Source organism: Furipterus horrens, unplaced genomic scaffold (genome assembly GCF_987537825.1).
Source record: "Furipterus horrens unplaced genomic scaffold, mFurHor1.1.pri manual_scaffold_13, whole genome shotgun sequence".
NCBI lineage: Eukaryota > Metazoa > Chordata > Mammalia > Chiroptera > Furipteridae > Furipterus > Furipterus horrens.
This window is the reverse complement of record NW_028327183.1, coordinates 16,239,976-16,258,232: the sequence shown is the minus strand read 5'-3', so window position 1 is coordinate 16,258,232 and position 18,257 is coordinate 16,239,976. Positions and strand designations below refer to the sequence as shown.

At 43.5% G+C, this 18,257-nt stretch overlaps 1 protein-coding gene across 1 annotated transcript; it reads left to right on the top strand.

The window, feature by feature from the left end:
- The first annotated feature begins 336 nt into the window (after nt 1-336).
- On the top strand, nt 337-8,656 carry PSMD7 (proteasome 26S subunit, non-ATPase 7). Its single transcript, XM_090260094.1, has 7 exons — nt 337-520; nt 2,539-2,630; nt 3,455-3,547; nt 4,252-4,349; nt 4,925-5,005; nt 6,877-6,968; nt 7,675-8,656. Exons 1-7 carry the CDS (start codon nt 447-449, stop codon nt 8,111-8,113), a joined length of 969 nt encoding a protein of 322 aa, XP_090116220.1. The 5' UTR covers nt 337-446; the 3' UTR covers nt 8,114-8,656.
- Nucleotides 8,657-18,257: the final 9,601 nt, after the last annotated feature.

Sequence of the window (18,257 nt, the reverse complement as noted above, 5' to 3'; positions counted from 1 at the left end):
TGGATGGTGGAAATATTAGTTATTACTATTTATACTTTTCTTAGCTGTTTTTTCTAGTCTTTTTCAGACGGGAGGGGGTGGAGGAGTGGGGCGGGCACTGAGGCGAAAAGCCACTGCAGAAAACGGTGGAGGCCAAGTAGAAGGGAGTCAACCTTTATCGGTCTTCAGTGTCCCTTTAGCGTTCAACGCCAGGGAAACCGTAGCCAGTCACCCAAGGTAGCTCCCGCCTTTTTCCGGCATTTCCCGTCCTCAGAGAGGCAACAGGGCGCCAGCCCGGGAACGACGCGCGCGCGGCACTCTGGGAGCGGAAGAAGGAGGCCGCGCGGCAGCGGCCGGGCCGGAAGAGGAGGAGCTGGGCCTGGAGGATCAGCAAGAGTTCGTGCCGCTGTGACTGACTGTGTGTGCGGGTCGCAGGGAGCAGAGCCGGGCGGGCGGGGTGTGTCGTGATGCCGGAGCTGGCGGTGCAGAAGGTGGTGGTCCACCCCCTGGTGCTGCTCAGTGTGGTGGATCATTTCAACCGGTAAGCGGGCGGCGCGGGGCGGATGAGGGGGGCGGGTGGCACCCTCACTGCTGAGTCACGGGCGCCCTGGGAAAGGCGCAGCGGCCGCAGCAGTGCTGACGGGCGGAGGGTGGCCCTGCCTAGCCGGGGCACCCAGACGAACCTCGGCACCGGAAGCCCAGGTCACCCAGCGTCGTCTCCCAGCCCCAGCCGGCACTCCGGGGCTTGGGCCGTCCATTTCTTTTACCGCAGTCCGTACGCTGCCAGAGTATGGGGGGCAACTTTCAACTGGTCCTGATCCCCTGAGCCTCGTGCTCATCTGTCACCTCATCCGCCCCTTTTCACCTAAAAGACTCGGTGTCTCGTAGGAAAGCCCTTCAGACTCTAGCTTCTCTGCCTTTGAAGGCTGTCACCGAAATTCTGGTCTCAACGCCCTGTAGGGCTCCCTGGAAGAGCTGTAGTTTTAACTTGTGGAAGTTTCTAAGCAGGAATCTGGCTTAACGATAGCACAAAATGTTCATGAGGGTGTCAAGGTTTTTTTTTTTAAGTGAGATCAATTGGAGACTTTTGGCATTAATGAAGAAGATAAAACATCCAGAGATGTTTCTCCTGCCTTCCCTTGTTTTCAGGTTGTTCATCCCGCTGGACCTGTAACACGTGTTCATAAGTTTTACTAGATAATTACTTGAATTGGCAAATGTAAAGACCCCATTGGGAGCATCTGCTGTAGTCACAGTACTTAAGCCCACTCATTCTCTCGCATCTTGCTTCGTACAACTCCTAATTCAACCAGAGCCCAAAACAAACTCCTGAGGTTTAGGGACCCCAGTTCAGTTCCATTGCTTTGTAGGACCCTCGGCTTAACAGGATATGCTTGCTTTCCCACTGTACAGTAATTACTTTTTTTCTCCCATAGGATACTAGGGGTGCTAATGGCGCAGTCACCATTTCAGTTTGTCAGTAAACTCAGCATAGGGCTTTATAAAATGGACTTCTGTAGACCAAAAGAAAAGCCATCAAGTGTGGAAGTTAACTTTGAAGTGTGGAAACTCAGTGCCTAAGATTTAAAAAAATAAATAAATAAATCAGAACCACCAGGAATACAGAACCCTTAACTTTGTTTGATACAAACCCCAAGTTTAGTGAACATTTATAAATTTGCCAAGCCATGTGATTCATTTGAACCAATGTGAAGCCGGCCACTGCTGGGGAATCATAGTTAATTTCACAGTGACTTGTCTTTTCTTTGAACATAGAATTGTATAGTGTCTGTGTCTCCCTTACTACACGTTTAGATCACTGTGATTAGATATGGAGATAGAAATTCTGAAGTAAAATCTTTCTCACGCATTTAGCCCTGCTCACGGTGTGATTCGTTATCAGCTCACTTCTGACTTTTTTCCATTCAAACCATGCAGAGACGCCACAAGTGACATACACATGCCTCTGGGTCAGAATCACTTTCTGAGCCCCTAGCTGGTTCAACGAACTATAGCATCAAGTGGGGCTGTCAGTATGGAGTAGATGTACCAGAGAACAGTTGTCATCAAGCTAGACCATAAAATTAGTTCTATTTTAGCATCTTTATCCCTGAAAAGATTCAAGGGTAGGGAAGATGGGGAAAGTTTAAAGGAGAAAGGTAAGCTGGAAAGAAAAAAAAATAAAAGTTAAATATGGCAGCATAACTTAAATGTTTCTCAAACACCAATCAAGTAACATTTTAAAACTCTTAAAATCAGGAGAGTTTACTTTTTCTCCGTCGTAAATTTCTATAAAGTTTGAGATTTTTTTCCCAAGCTTGTATTACTTGGCAGTTAACAGTAAGTAAAAACTGCCAGTGTGCAAAGTTCATTAATTACTCATTATATTTATTAGAATTTAACATAAAGAATTAACTTAACTGTTGCATTTGTTCAGTGGGATTAGTTTCCAGGTAAACTCACTCAGTTGTATCTGTACCTTTAATGTTTCCTGGTGAGTATCTAATTGTTGGCACATCCTTTGTGTCCATCAGACTGACCTTCTGCTTTCTCGTTCAGAATAGGCAAGGTTGGAAACCAGAAGCGTGTCGTTGGTGTGCTTTTGGGGTCATGGCAAAAGAAAGTACTTGATGTATCCAACAGTTTTGCAGGTAAAAGACAAATTTTACATTTTTCTGAGAATGGTTAAAATGTCAGTTAACTTTAAAATAAAAAAAGGAAGAAACTTTTTGTGTTTTCCATTTTTTTTACAATTCAGGATTCTAACTAAGAATCGTTGTGGTATGAAAAGGGAGGCTAAAAGCTACGTGCTAAAGTGGATAATAAATAAGTCTCCATTGCAGCTGCCCACCTCTGCTCTTTTAGCTCAAAGCAACTATAGAGAGCATATAGACAAATGGGTGGCAGTAGTCTAATAAAACTTTATAAAAATAGATAGTTGGTGTAGTTTATAACCCAAGCACTAACTATTAACCATGGTTATGGGTTAGCAAGCAAGAGATGGAGACCATTATCCTTTTATTCCGTTTCTTGAATCTTTATTAGAACATATCAGTGTATTATGATTAAAGCAACACCAACCAAGGACAGAATAATTATTGGCATGACCCCTGGACTAGAGGTAACTAACTTCGGTGTCTAAAAGGACGAGATGGTAATGTAATTTGCCAAATGGGAAACATTAGAAGTGATGGGGCTTTTAGCAAATGGAATAACATGTCCTTTTGAAAGGGATTGGCTTCTTTCTGGTTCTAGCCAGTTGTTGACAGATATGGTTTTTCAAAAGCTGGAAGTCTGGATTTTTATATGAAATCTCTCATTTTTTAATGAGAGCAACTCAAAAGTAATTTTACTACTGTGTTAGACAAACCACCTACATGGATCAGAACTGGCCTAGGGATCTCTAATTTTGGCCTGTGCTCTAGAGTTTTACCTGGCACCCTAAACTAAATCTTACTTTTTTTTCCCTATTTAGTCCCTTTTGATGAAGATGACAAAGATGATTCTGTCTGGTTTTTAGACCATGATTATTTGGAAAACATGTATGGAATGTTTAAGAAGGTCAATGGTATGTCTTGATTTTTTTTTTTTTTTTAAGAAGATGTGGCATTGATTTGTGTGTGTGTGTGAGAGAGAGATTTTTTCTTTTTTAAGTATTCCCCTTTTTTTGTTTTAATGTCAAGGACCCTTTTCTCAGCTAGACTCAAGTAAGGCTGATGGTAGTAGAAGAATGAGGTAGAATAAGTGAGAAACTAGAATAGCAATTTAAGACCATCTAAGTTGTGGGGAAGAGAGCTAGCCCTTTGCAGCAGAAAAGCAAAGAACTGTCAGATGAAATCGACCTGCTCCTAGACCTTTCGTAACACCAGGATAGATGCAGCTCTCCATCACGTGTATCATTTTCATATTATTTCATTATGGCAGTCACACTGCTTTGGAAATGTTTATTCCTGCAACATTGATAGTTGTAGCTTATGTGACATGACCCTGCATTTATTTATATATTGCCTTAGAATTATTTTCTGGTTGCCATCATGTCTGAATGGTCTCCTAAGCTAGTCTGAGATGTGGATGTCTCTGGATTTCCCTTGATGCTTATTTTCTGAGAATTCTTTTGTTGAGTTTTAAATTTCAAAAGTCAAGTTTTAAAATAGATGTCTTGAATTCTGAAAAGGCAGAGAACATAACAACTAGAATTCTTAACCCTTTCTGAGGGAATTATATAGGTCTTCATGTAACAATTCAAACCCACTTAATTTTTTTCCTTCCCAGCCAGAGAAAGAATAGTTGGGTGGTACCACACAGGCCCTAAGCTACATAAGAATGACATCGCCATCAATGAACTCATGAAAAGATACTGCCCTAACTCAGTGAGTGCACTCTTATCTTTAAAATTCTTGAATGATATTCTTTGCCAGTTTATATAAGTAAGAGCAACCTAAGAAGGATTTGTGTAGCAAAAAATTTCACTACTTTTTCTCTGTAAGCTTGAGTTAATTTGTAGTGTTTTGTGTAGTATATAGTAAGCCAGTATATTTAATAAATAACAGTAAACAGCTGCTAAGTGCCAGGTATATAAGTTATCTTTTTTAATTCTCTCAGTAACTATATGGGGCTGTTGTCCTTTTTACAGTGAGAAAACTGAGGTTTAAAATGGTTAGTGATGTCTTGTAGGTGGTGGGTCTGGGATTAAAATGTTGGTTGTCTTAACTCCAATTCTCTTGTGCTTCGTCACCATATTATACTACCTGTCAGCTTATTCATTAATGGGGGTGAAGAACAGAACAAATGATGAAATCATTTGAATGTAAACCCATTTTGCTAAAAATTGTGGCTCATGTCTGGTTGAATGAAATCCCTTCAGTATTCATGATCAGAAGACTGGCTGCAGTTATTCCTGTGTACCCAGTGTAAGGTGGTTTGCTAAGATATGTTTTTCTGCAAGGTATTAGTCATCATTGATGTGAAGCCAAAGGACCTGGGACTGCCCACAGAAGCATATATTTCAGTGGAAGAAGTTCATGATGTAAGTCATCTTGCTCTGCTTCTCAAATAGATTTGCTACTTATTAGGCAATTGTTTGGGGTTTGTTTGTTTTTGTTGCATTTTCAAGTTAACAGATCCTTTATCTCTTTATAACAAAGAGAAGGTTGTTGATATCTGTTAACAGTTTAATGTTAAATGGTTTTTCCTTCTGAGTGTTTGAATGGCCAAATTTTAGAAATGAGAGGACCATAGAAATCTAAAGTCCCTTTTTACAAATAAAATTGAGGCCCAAAGTAGTCAAGTGATTGCCCAGATACAGTCACAGCAAAGTAAATGCAGAGTCTGGTGAGCTTAGCCTTAATCTAATGCCCTTTCTACTTTTGGGCCCCTTCTGGGCCAATATTCCTTTCTCCTTGAAGATTTTCAGTCCCTATAGACTAGACTATAGGTTTTCAAATAGAGGTCAAAGCTCCCCAGAGCTAGATGGCAAGACCTGTCTGTGTGAGTTGACACCTGAATACTCAGCCAGTGCATCCAGTACCTGCTCTCAGGTTCATTAGCTTGTGCTTTAGGTGTAGACATAACGAGCTCCCAGTATATCTCTTTTCTCTGTTTCCACAAAGATTGAACTTCGATTCTAGGCTAGGATTTGAAGTGAAAAATGTGTTTTGTTAGGAGCATAAAATATTTGCACTCAGGGTATGCAGATAGCTTAATCTTGAATTTCCAACCTCAGAAGCCTAAGGGATAGATTCAAGTCTGTCTTTAGATTTAGATATGTAGCCTTCATCTTTTATTCAGTTTTTAAATCTGGAAAAAAGATATATTAGGTTAGCTTTCTGCAAATGTTCCTTGCACTGAGCTCTGTCCTCCTGTTTGTCTTTTTGCCTTTCTACCAGGGAACTTAGCTCCCAATCCATGGTCTAGTTACCATATGACTTTCATTCCTGTCTCGATACAGTTGTTTTTAAGTTCATCTTTACCCTGCCTTTTTCAAAAGCGAATCTGAGATAGCTTACAGTAATGTGTGCATGGGTCTGCACATACCAGTGAAGCAAGATTTTAAATAAGTGTACAGAGGAGACATAAGGGTCATTTATAAAATGAAGTCAGGGAAAAATTAGTACCTGAAAAGGCATGCGGTGACGCGCTCAAGGTTGTGAAGGACTCTAATCATGCTAGCATACAAAGCCAAGAGGAAGATTGCATTGGCAAGATTCACACTATCCTGGATAAAATAGTAACAGCTAAGGTATATACCACTGGGTAGAAGTTAAGTGACTTACCCAAGGTCCTGGAGTTTCCTTATCTCATACATGGTAGAGCCAGACTTTGAACCCAGCCAGTCTGGCCCTAGATCTGAAAAAATTCTCTCAAGTCCTATCAGGAAGTCACTGAGTGCTACAGTGAACCACGTCCCTGGGCAGGTCCTTTGATAAATTCAGGCCACCAGAAATCCAGTTGTTCTGACTGCATCCTTTTGGCACTCTGGTATATTATTTGATCCAAACAACAAGAGATGGTTAAAAGTTATATTTCTGACATGAACTTGCCTTAAATACAGATACTCTGTATATTTCCTTTTCTAGAAAGAACTATATATAATCTTTAAAAATCAGCCTAATCCAGACTTACCTAAGTGTCCATTCCCACTGTGGAATTCAGAAGATTATCAAGAATTTCCTCAGAAACAAGCTAATGATGCTCCAGCAGACTTGGTCACTGAGCAGGGCCACTGTGATGTTAGCTTAGAAAACTAAGCTTTCAAAGCAAACCTTGCCCACCCTTGCCATGGAAAACCCAGTAATGCGCCCATGAAGTGATTTGACTTAAAGCAGAGGAATTGGTGTGGAAAGGACATGTGCCAGTGTGTTTGTAAGCAAATAACTATAGTTAAGCCTCCTCTCCCAGGATGGAACTCCAACCTCAAAAACATTTGAGCATGTGACCAGTGAAATTGGAGCAGAGGAAGCTGAAGAAGTTGGAGTCGAACACTTGTTACGGTGAGACTTAGCATGGCATCAGAATCTTTAAGTCCAGAGGCTGCTCCGTGTAAGAGAGAGACATGTATCAGGAGTACAGAGACCCGGGTTCTGGGCCTGGATCATCTCTAAAGGGTCTTGAGTTATGACTTACAACTGTATGGACAGTATACCTTGTGACAGGATCCGACGTGTGAAATAAGTATAGGCATGTGCTCTTCCAGGGGATGTCCTTTTCAGTCAATGTAGCTAGCCGGTTTTCTGCGGACTAAATCTGCTTGAGATGGGTTTTATCTTGAAATACTGTACTTATATAGCCCTGATTTATTCAAAAAGGTCATAGTTTTTCTCAGTGAGATTCCTTTCAGCTCAAAAAAGTTACTGCTGACTAATTAAATTTCACACATTGTATAGATGGAGGTGGAGAAAGTGCCACCCTTTGTTAGGGAAGTGGGAGGAGAGAGCTTTTTCCTTTTTTTAAGTGAATATAGTTTCATTTTAGCGCTCTTGAAAATGCCCTGTGGTGAGAAAAATAAAACATATGTCTCCCAATGAAAACAAAAACTAAGAGTTTATACTTAGATCTTTCCAAAATAAAGAGCATTTTTCTTTTGAAAACTTGCCCCTCCCCACAAAGATGGGTGTTTCCATAGAATGTGAGACCCTGCGAGGTAATACAGTAAGTATACTGATGCTTTTTCCCCGCCCTTTCTATGGCTTATTTCAGAGACATCAAAGACACTACTGTGGGCACTCTTTCCCAGCGGATCACAAACCAGGTGCATGGTTTGAAGGGACTTAACTCCAAGCTGCTGGATATCAGGAGCTACCTGGAGAAAGTGGCCACAGGCAAGCTGCCCATCAACCACCAAATTATCTACCAGCTGCAGGACGTCTTCAACCTGCTGCCAGACGTCAGCCTGCAGGAGTTTGTCAAGGCCTTTTACCTAAAGACCAACGACCAGATGGTTGTGGTGTATTTGGCTTCCCTGATCCGCTCTGTGGTCGCTCTGCACAACCTCATCAACAACAAGATTGCCAACCGGGATGCAGAGAAGAAGGAAGGGCAGGAAAAAGAAGAGAGCAAAAAGGATAGAAAAGATGACAAGGAGAAAGATAAGGAAAAGAGTGATGTAAAGAAAGAAGAGAAAAAGGAGAAAAAATAAAACATGTAGCTTTTTAATTTGTAAATTAAAATTATATAAACTAACTTGTGTGCTGCCAGAGGGTTCTTTTCATTTTAAGTACTTGTTAAAAAGCTGTATTGCTGAGAACTCTCTGCCTCGGGTCTCTTGCTGTGGCATTACATGGAAGTGAATGGAGAGAGGGACCGATCTCGTACCTAAACTGCAGCTTAGGCCGCCACGAGTTGGGGATATGACAGCTCAGACTTCAGATTGTGTGACAGAAGTGAAGAGGAGTAAACAACATTTTTTGATACTCTTCTTTTATCTGTAAAACCAGGAGTTGAGTCTTCCCCATCTCAAAGACTCTCGGGGTCTGTTTCTGGCAGTTTGCAGAATTACTAAATGGAATGCATGGGTTCCAAAAGTGCTCTGCCTCGAACACAGTTCTGACCCTTCTGAGCTCCGCTGGGAAGACCGCACTACAGGACTTTTGGACTTGTAGCTCTGGCGTTCTCAGGGCTTGGGATCCATCTCCATGTGTTATTTACCTTCAAAGACACAATTAAATGGCTTGGTTTTTAAGTCTTGTGTTCTAGTCGTTTTTGACTCTGGGAGTGGCAATCTGCTGAAATCAGAAGCAGCCAAAAACAGCTTTTCATTGAAGCTGCCTTAAAGCATTATTTTAGACTTGGAATCTTATGAAAGAGAATCTCATTCCTTAAAACCAGCCTGCTGTAGTGGAGCGAGCGCTCGGATGAGCCTAGAAGACCTAGGTCCCAGTTTGTGTCTCACGCTTCTCATCTTTGAAGTCCCCAGAGCAGTTTTTCCTAAGGGACACTCAGTTACTACTGCAGTAGGTCTGAGTACATCAGACCACAAGGTTAATGGGGATGTGACTGAGGATGGAAAAAAGTTCCCCCAAAATAAATGCTCAGGGTTTCTCTTGGAACAAATTAAATAAGGTACTTGATCATTTGACATACAGTAGTCACTTGGATATTAATTTCCTTTCTTGAGCAGTTAGAACCTTAAAGTTCTCTAATGTACCATCTGGATTATCAATGTCCAAAGATTTAAGAACACAATAAAAGCATTGCAGTTAAGTCAATCTCAGAAATCATAATGGTATGCTTCAAAGTTAACAAGAGTATTAATTTTTCTTACACAGACATGCCAAAGAACTAGTTAGTAGAAATTTGAGGGTCAATAATAAGATGTATAACTGAGCTTTTATTTTACATAAATAGGAGCATGCCCATATGAGGGTTTACTTCAAGGTTCAGTACAGTTCTGAGAAAATAGGAATGGTAAAGGAAGAACTACAGGCAACTGAATTTGTTAACAGTCAAAAATCAGATGGTGTACCTAACCAAGTAAAATTTGAAATACATAGTTCAAAGCTGAGATGTATTTAATGTCACAGTGGTGGTGGAAGCTTTTGCAATTTTTACAACAGACTGATGGGAGAAAGGAAACCTGGAACAGAATATCTTCAGGGATGGGCAGGAAAGAGCCAGGATGCAATGGTTCTGAGGCTTTAGACAGGTGGGAGGAATGAAAATGTCACCCCAAGGAGGGGGTCCTTTACGTAAGGGTCAGGTGGCAATCTGAGGCTACATAGGATTCATGTCTGCCTTCAGTAGTACAATTTGGACTTTAAAAGCTTTTCAGGGTCTACTATCATAGGCTTTTAAGTTTGCCACCTTTTGGTAAATTGGAATGTTTATCTATAGTATTGAAGAACAAGAGCATACCCAGGCCTTGCTATGCTCAATAGTTTGACCAACTATAGGCAAAATTGGTTTTTACCTTCCTAACAGGATCCTCATCTCTTCTAACAAAAACAGTTTATAGTCTCCAGAGTCACTTGGGCTCATTTCCTAAGGCAAAACTGCTGCAGTCCTATATAAGGGTGAGCACTATAAGGCTGTTGATGGAAGTCAATATACAAATAGCATCTGACTTCACTCTAAAACCCATGGTCCTTACCTAAAACAAAACCTTGTATAGCCTGGCAGACTCAAGATGAGATTTCTATACTTCCATTGGTTTGAAAACACTGAAAAAAAATCCCGGAAAAAGTCTGATCTCAAGTCTGGATTTCATTATGTATGGGTGTAACATTATGTTCACTTGCGCTTTCAAAGACTTCTGAATGCACTGTTAAAAAGGTGAGGCTGCTTCTGCTACACACATTTCAGAGACAATAGTTTTTATTCCTTATTGGTTTTGTTTAATAACATCTGAAATACCCCTGAACTTACAGGAACAGCTTTGGGCCAACTGATTAGCTAAATGTTATTTAATTGTTCTCAGATCATTAATCACCGAAGGGACAAAAGGGGAGTGATCTTACTGAGAGGTTACCATATTACTTCTCCAATGTGCTAGATGCAAAGTAAGCCTTTCCAGTAGGAATTAGCAACCCCAGAAACTTACCCCACTTTCTAGAGGTCCTCATAAAATAATGAAATATCCCAATTACTGGGAAGTTATGAACAAGCCTTTTATTCTACCATTTTCCTACAAAAATATCTATAAATCAGAAATAAGACTTGAGAATGAATCAGGGTTGTTCGTTACACTACAACATACTAACAAAACTTCATCTGCCCCTGTCCCAGAAAATGGGAAGGAAATGGGGCATGTTGAGAAGGCAGAGAACATTTAATTTATGCGACTCACAAGAGAAGATTTCTACAACTTTCCTAAACAAATTCACTCCAAATTATACATAATATAGGCAAGCACTCATCTGCATGTCTACGCCATTCAACTCTTGGCATTATCTATATTTGCCTAGGAGCTACATAGAATCGAGATCTTTTCAAAAAAAAATTAGCGGCTATTCTTGTTGGGCAGTAGATAAAAAGAGAAAGTGACTCAGAAAGGGAAATAGAAGTGAGGAAAGAAACTAGAAGAAAAGGAAGGAAGAAACACTATGGAAGTTAATGTGTTTCCAGGGCCAAAATCAAGAGAAACCTTTAAGCATTCCACTTACGAGCCGATCTATTCTTCAACGCTAGATGGCACCACTGTCTAATCTCATCTCTTGGCAAGAGAAACATTTGATTGCCAGTTCAACATAAAATTGGGGAATCTTCCCCCAGAGTTGCTTCCAGTCACTTCTGCTTTTGGTTGCAGCCATCCAGGCAAGCGTTTGAAGGAAGCTGGAGGGTTGCACGGGTGCAGAAACATCGGGTGAAGGTGCCTTTGCTGTAGTCGGCCCACACTACTTCCTGGGAAATGAATATACAAGGTTTCCTCTGCCCTTCACATTTTCCTCACTGCTGATACCACTACTGATTTCTTTAAAGACAGTTTTCAGTGATGTGCTAGTCAATGTGTAACACCCAGTTCTCCAAAAACAGAGAGGGAAGGGGTTGATTTGGAGCCTTTGCCAATTTCCCTGGTGTAAATTGCTGTGGCGGACTTCAATACACCAGCATGAGTTGGGGAGAGGTGCACAGCAGACAGCACTGCACAGTGTCTCCTACCTATGGAACCATAGCTAAAAAGACCTCAAGGACACACATGATAGACAGTAAAAGGTAGTAAAACAACAAGGATCTGATTGATTCTGAGCATTACTTTTTTAGGTATAATATATGTCCTTGTAAATTTATACAGTTTGCCTACTGCATTAGAATCTCTGGGAAGTTGTGTTCTCAGACGCCCTCCATGTGGCTCCTGCACACGTGGAAGTAAGAGAACCTTTATTTTGATGTAGACAAATCTATCAGTCTATTGCCTTATGGTTACCACCTCGTAGATCATATTGAAGGAGTCCTTTCCCAGCTCAAGATCTCTTCTCATACACTCATGTCTATTACACGCCACACAATGGCTTCCTTTCCAGCAGCTTAACGCCCATGTCCGACCACTATCTAATGAAAATAGGCAACTAAGATTCTTAGTTCTTCTGTTATTCCTCTTTTCCTCATTTTCAACCCTGGCATCATCCCTACCTCTTACCTCTCAGCACATTAAGATTCAATTCTCTCCCATCTCACAGCCCTGCCTTCTGCATCCTCCGCTGTAGCCCTTTCTCTGTCCTGTTCCCAGTTAACTTCAGCAAACAGCCATCTTGTTTGCTGCCTTCGCTTCCTCATCTTCCAGACATGTCTTTAATCTTGTGCAGTCAGGCTTCATCCCCCACCACGCCACTAACAGTGCTCACCAGAGTCACCGATGGCTTTCACTGTGCCGACCCAGTTGACCCTCCTCCACCTGACCTTTCTGGTCTTGATCTCTGAAGACTTCTGTTATGGCCCTTGTCCCTGCTTCTCTTGACCCTCTTGGTCCCCTTTTTGTCATTTCTTTTTTTGAAGCTTTATTCTACTCAACTTATCACATATATTTTTAAAAATCCTCGATCTATTCAATATTTGATTCCTCTAATTCCAATACTTGTTCCATCCTACCCAGTCTCCCAGAATTCGGGAGTCATACGGGTCACCTGCTCACCTTCAGCCTCTACATTTAGCCACCGCTTTGTCCTACCATGTGGACCGTCTCTGACATCTGCCGTCTGCATCCCCACTGCCCCACCTACGTTCACACATTCATCTACCTCTGCTGTTCTGTTGCAAGGGCTGCCTATCTGCAGTTCCTGCTTACCTTCCCACCTGCCCTCTGCTCCATAATCTGTTCTCACACCAGAGACACTTAGCTGGAGGACGAACCTCATTTCATGACTCATTATCATCATCATCATCACTTTTAGGGCCCCTCTCTTGATACTGTTTACCTTTATCCTGATTTTCACTACCATTGTACACACATAACATATTTACACAATTGGTAGACACTTAAAAGGGTTTAATAATTGTTCTTAGGTACGGTTTGATCCTGGAAGTATATGCAGCATAATTTTGTAACTGCATGTGTTTTAATTTACATATATATTTCCCTTTAAATCTCATTCTTTCCTAGCATACCCTTTTAATTCAAAACAATGTTTTAAAAATCTATTCTCACTGCTGTATGGATAGGCTCATTCAGTTTATAATTTATAATTGCTCATCACAGAGGTAATCTATATGTTTCTTAAATCCTGTTTCGTAACCCTCTTTCCTCCTGGACATGCCACAAACAATACCTCCCATCCATTGCGTTAGAGCAGGCCGTGAGGTCGGTCCTAGAGGTGAGCAGGCACAGGCAGTGAAAAGCCCGGGCTGTCTCTGTCTCTCCCTGTGCCGTGGCAATGGAGGAGGGGCATGTCGGGACCCACCATATCCTGCCAACCTCATTCACACGACTCCTGCTCAGCCTTCCCCCATGCTCAGCCACACCAGCCTGTGACCAGTCTGGGACATGCCAGTCTCTTTCCCACTCAGGCCGTTGTACCTGATGGGCCCAACCCTAGATGTGGCTCTTGGCTTAACTGGCTCCTTATCTTTCATGTCTCTAAGCTGAAACATCTCTTTAGAGATGCTTTCCCTGAAGTCCTATCGAAAGTAGAGCCATTGGGCCTCTTCGACAATACTTCCCCACTTTCTCCTCTGTCACATTTATCCAGGGAGCAGCATGGCAACTACAGTCAGCAATACTGTAGGGTACACTTCAGCTGCTAAGGAAGGTCGTACATGCGCTCACCACAACACTGGCTTAGAAGTTCTCAACAACAGCAGACAAAATGGCAATTACGTGAGGTGATGGATGTGTTAATTTACCTTATTGTGGCAATCATTTCTCACTATATACCTGTATCACATTGTCACACTGTATACCTTAAACTCACACATCATATGTCGATAGTATCTCAGCAAAGCTGGAAAAATTATTTATCCAGGGGCTCCCACTACCCAGTGGCAGACCACTGGTCTCCCCAGGGTGTCTGCCCCTGTTGGAGAGCAGGGATGGGTAAGAGTCAAAGTTCAATCCATAAGCTTCTTCTTCCTGCCCCCATATTTTTACCAATGTGAACCAATTACAAGGAGTTGGCAAACCACTATGACTATAAAATCCAAAAGTTCAAGGGTGAAATGACTTCTCTCCTAGAAGAAATAACTTCCAAACCCAGGGTCCACCATAGCCCAGACGCTCATAAGAGAGGCTGCTACTGAGGTGGGAGCTGTGCGCCTCGAGCCAACCTCGGATGGAGTCCTGGAGCTGCAAAGGCTGTCCTTCAGGCTAATTTACTGCCGTAATGGCACCACCTACTCGGCTGCTCACCCCGTAATTACACAGGAAACGGACCCAAAATTGTCCTTGAGACTGGACATGACTCCTGCCAACTGGGTTTGGCTGGAGGCCCAGATAAGCACTAACGACAACTCAAGGCAGAGCGCCGCCATCACAGGCTGGGCCAGACCCAAGACCTCGAGACCATCAGTGCTGCTGGGCCAGTGATGTCAGGCTATGGGCTGGGGACAAGGATGGAAATTCCTCCTACCTCCCAGTATTTCTTTCCCCAAGAAAAGAAACAAGAGTGGTAGTGGTACCTTTCTGCCTATATTCCTGGTTTATTGTGATGTTTTAATCTACAGGTCATCTTCATGCCATGGCTCTTCTGTTTATTAAATATCATGACCACATGCAGAACCCAGAGTAGGGAAGAGATAACATGACCCAGGACAGTGCATTAGTTATCTATTGCTGCGTAACCAATCACCGTAAACCTCAGCAACTTAACACAAATTATTACCTCATAGTTTCGGTGGGTTGGGAGCCTGGCACAGACTAGCTGTGTCCTCCACTCAGGGACGTGCACGGGCAGCAATCAAGGTGTCGGCTGGGCCGCAGTCATCTCAGGGCTCCAAGCACACATGGCGGTCGGCAGGATTCAATTCCTCGTGGGCTGTTGGACTGAGGGCCTCAGTTCCTCAGGCTGTGGACAGGAAGCTTCCCTCAGTCCCTTGCTACACAGGCCTTCCAGCAGCTTGCTTCACCAAAGTGCACAAGCCCAGAGGCAATGAAGAGTTCGGGAGCAAGTACTAGGTCACAATCTTTTGTAATTTAATCACAGAAGCCACAGCCCATCCCCTTTGCCATATTCTATTGGTCAGAAGCAAATCACTAGCCCAGCCCCACTCAAAGGGAGGAGGGGGTTACACCAGGAGGGTGTGAACACCAAGAGGGGGTCATGGGGTTGGGATGGGGGCTGGGACCAGAGTGGGGTACATGGGAAGTCTGCCTCTCACAGACGGGAACAAGAATTCACCGGGGTAATCCATAATAGGCTACAGTGTGTTTTCTTTGTTCATTTCAGTGCCTAATTAATGTCTTAGAATAAAAACAATGTGAGTAGAAAATGCAGATGCAAAACATGCCTCTTACTTATAAACAGGACTATCTACGGCCACCACTGGCTTTGGAGATAACAGAACAAAGCAAACCTTGAATTAGGAACCCGATCAGTGCTCTGACAGACTGAGTTACAATGGGCTTGATCGTGGCTGATCGGCAAACAATCACCTCTTACATGGAGAATTTCTCTTTCTTCCCTCCCAAAACCCCATTAAAATGACAGTCAATGAATGTAAAAGATTGCCCATTTTTCCCTGGCCATTTGGCCCATTTGAGAGGTAGGATCTGAGGGGTGGACAAGGCAGACTTCCAACCCATTTCTGGAGAGAGGGAAGTGGGAGGAACGGCCAGTATCAGGAGCCCCAGGCACGAATTCACTGGAAGGAGCTCAGCCAAGGAGTGTTCTGTTGAGCCTGCAGAACCTGGGAAAGGCTCAGGCTTGAGAGGAGTCCGAGTTAATGTTATGGGGTAGGAATGGAGTTGAAAATCAATATAATGGAATAGTCAAGCACCCTTGGGACCTCTATGCACAGATTGCCAGCTACAAGCTCCCCCTCCTCTGCCCCCATGCAGATCCATCAAAGGAAAGGAAGCTAACACAGACAGCAGATCAGCCAACCTTAGGATTCAGTGATGGACAAGGACACAATGTTTTCAAAGGTTGTAAGAAGGTGGAAGAGTGTAACTGACCAAGCAGAAGTCTTAACCTAAGAAAAGTGCAAGTCCCCGGAGAGACCTGTCAGCAAGAAGGCAGGAGGGGAGCTGAAACCTGGGGTAGTGAAGTTTCTGTACAGAAGGGTGCGACACCCAGGTCCTTCCCAAGCCCCTCACAGCCTGGCTACCTCCCCTCTCCCAGCTGCAGGAGACAGAGGTCGCTCAAGTGGAGCTCCAGGCTCAGGGACCCAAGTCAGAGAAAGAGGCTGAGGGAGGTAAGGGCTGAAAAGAGTGAGAAGAGGTCAAGTCAGTGGCCGGGAGGCTGAGAGCCTGGGCTCCTTCCTGCTGCTTGTTCCCAGGAAGCCTACAGGCAGGTGGACCTGCCTCAGGTGGCCTTCCCCTTAGACAGGAGCAGAGGATTCGTCGTCGTCAGCAGCCGTCCGTCTCGAGAGACGATGGTGTAGCTTCTTAAGAGTCTATCTGAACCGCCGAGAATGGCTGTGCAGTTCAACTCGGGAGTGACACGGTATCTGTCTCCTCCCGTGTTGAATCGACATCTTGTGATGTGTCTCTGGAAAAACTGATGACCCCAGAGGAAAGAGCCCTGAACAGTGGCATTTAGGGCCACAGTGAAAAGGTCCAGTTGCCACCTAATCCCTTTACAGCAAACACCAGCAGGCAAGAGACCCACGTATGTGTATCTTCCTCTGAAATATGGACACAAAACTTTGAGTATGGAGCTGTTCTTTCACTTCTTCTCCACCTGCCTAACGGTTTTGCAGCTGCCTCCTCCTGTCCTGATGGGCATCTATTCTCGAGCCTGACCTTTGAATGGCAGCGTGGGGCCCTGGCCAGAGGTGACCTAGGAACATCACAGATCCAGGCCAGACCACTGCGGTCAGCTGGCTTGATGATTTTGTGCCTCCTTAGGCCTCCATGCTTCTCAGAGCCATCGCCAAGCGCATAACGGCAAGTTTGGTTTTGTTTGCTGGTTGGCCTGCTTCTGTGCAGCAGGAAGGAGCTAGAGGCTGGTGCCCACACCCATCTGCACGGGACACATTTAGGCCACTTACCCCACAGCAGCTAACTCCCAGGCACCACTGCCAGGCTCTGGGTGCCGCAGACCCACAGCTTCAATCTTGCTCAGTGTTTTGCATTTAGTTCTGTTTCTGACCCATGGAATTATTTATCCCGTTTTCAAGTCAGCCTTTTTGCTTTTCTCCTTACATTTTGTGTCTTTATTACGTTTTTGGAGCAGAGAGATTGATCAAATTGTGAATTCACCCACCTCAGTTTCTAATACTATTTTATACCAAAAAAATAGGGCTCCTGGTGGAGGAGCTGATTCTGTGTTTGGGGCAATGGAACTGACATTGAGAACAGAATATCACGTAGAGCATCAAAGATACCTGGAAGAGTGACAAATAGAACTAAATGGCAACAAGCATCAAAAAGGAGACAATGATTATTGCTACTGAAACTAGATGATTTGGAGCTAGGCCCTGAGTCCGTGTTGATGCTCAAAGGGTACAAGTAACAGAAAATAGCCGATGAGAAGTCACGCGCTCCAGTCAGTCAGCTGAGCGTGCCTGCCTCGTGCAGCCTGGGCCACAGGAAATCAGGCTTGACTGCGGTGCTTGAACCAACCTCAGCATCAGAGGGACCAAGATAAAAATGGTATTTAAAACTGGATTCAAGAGGTACCCTGTAGGGAAATGAACAAAGTTTATAACTTGGGCTCTGACTCGATTTTCTCCCCCAAGATGGGGCTGGGGCCTTGTGGATGCTGAGTTTGGCTCAAGAACCCGGAGAGCCTGCTGTTGATAAGCATTCTTCTAAATGGAAGCACATTGATCATTAGGGAAAGTTTTTCTAGAAGGGATAAGCAAGCTCTGGTATTGAAGGACAGAGGGGAAGCTGGAACTGAGCTCTCCAGACCGTGAGATCTTACCGCATGTAGTCCCAGGGGCACCTGGAAGACCCACTGGGGCCCTTGGGGAACAAAGGGAGACAGGTCAGCTCTGCATTTTGGCTGACTGTACCAGGAGCTTGTTACAGTGGGTAGGGGTACAAGTACTCCCTGCCAACTAGCTGCACTGGATGCACTTCAGAGTAAGAAAAGAAACTGAATATAATAAAAGCAGAGAGGTCATTAGAACCTCCAGGGTGAAAGGGCTTATGTGGAAGAAATAATTGTCTCACTTTATACTAATTACTTCTGGAGTAGATGGTATTGATATAATCAAAGATATACAAATATTCTTGTTGCTTTTCAAAT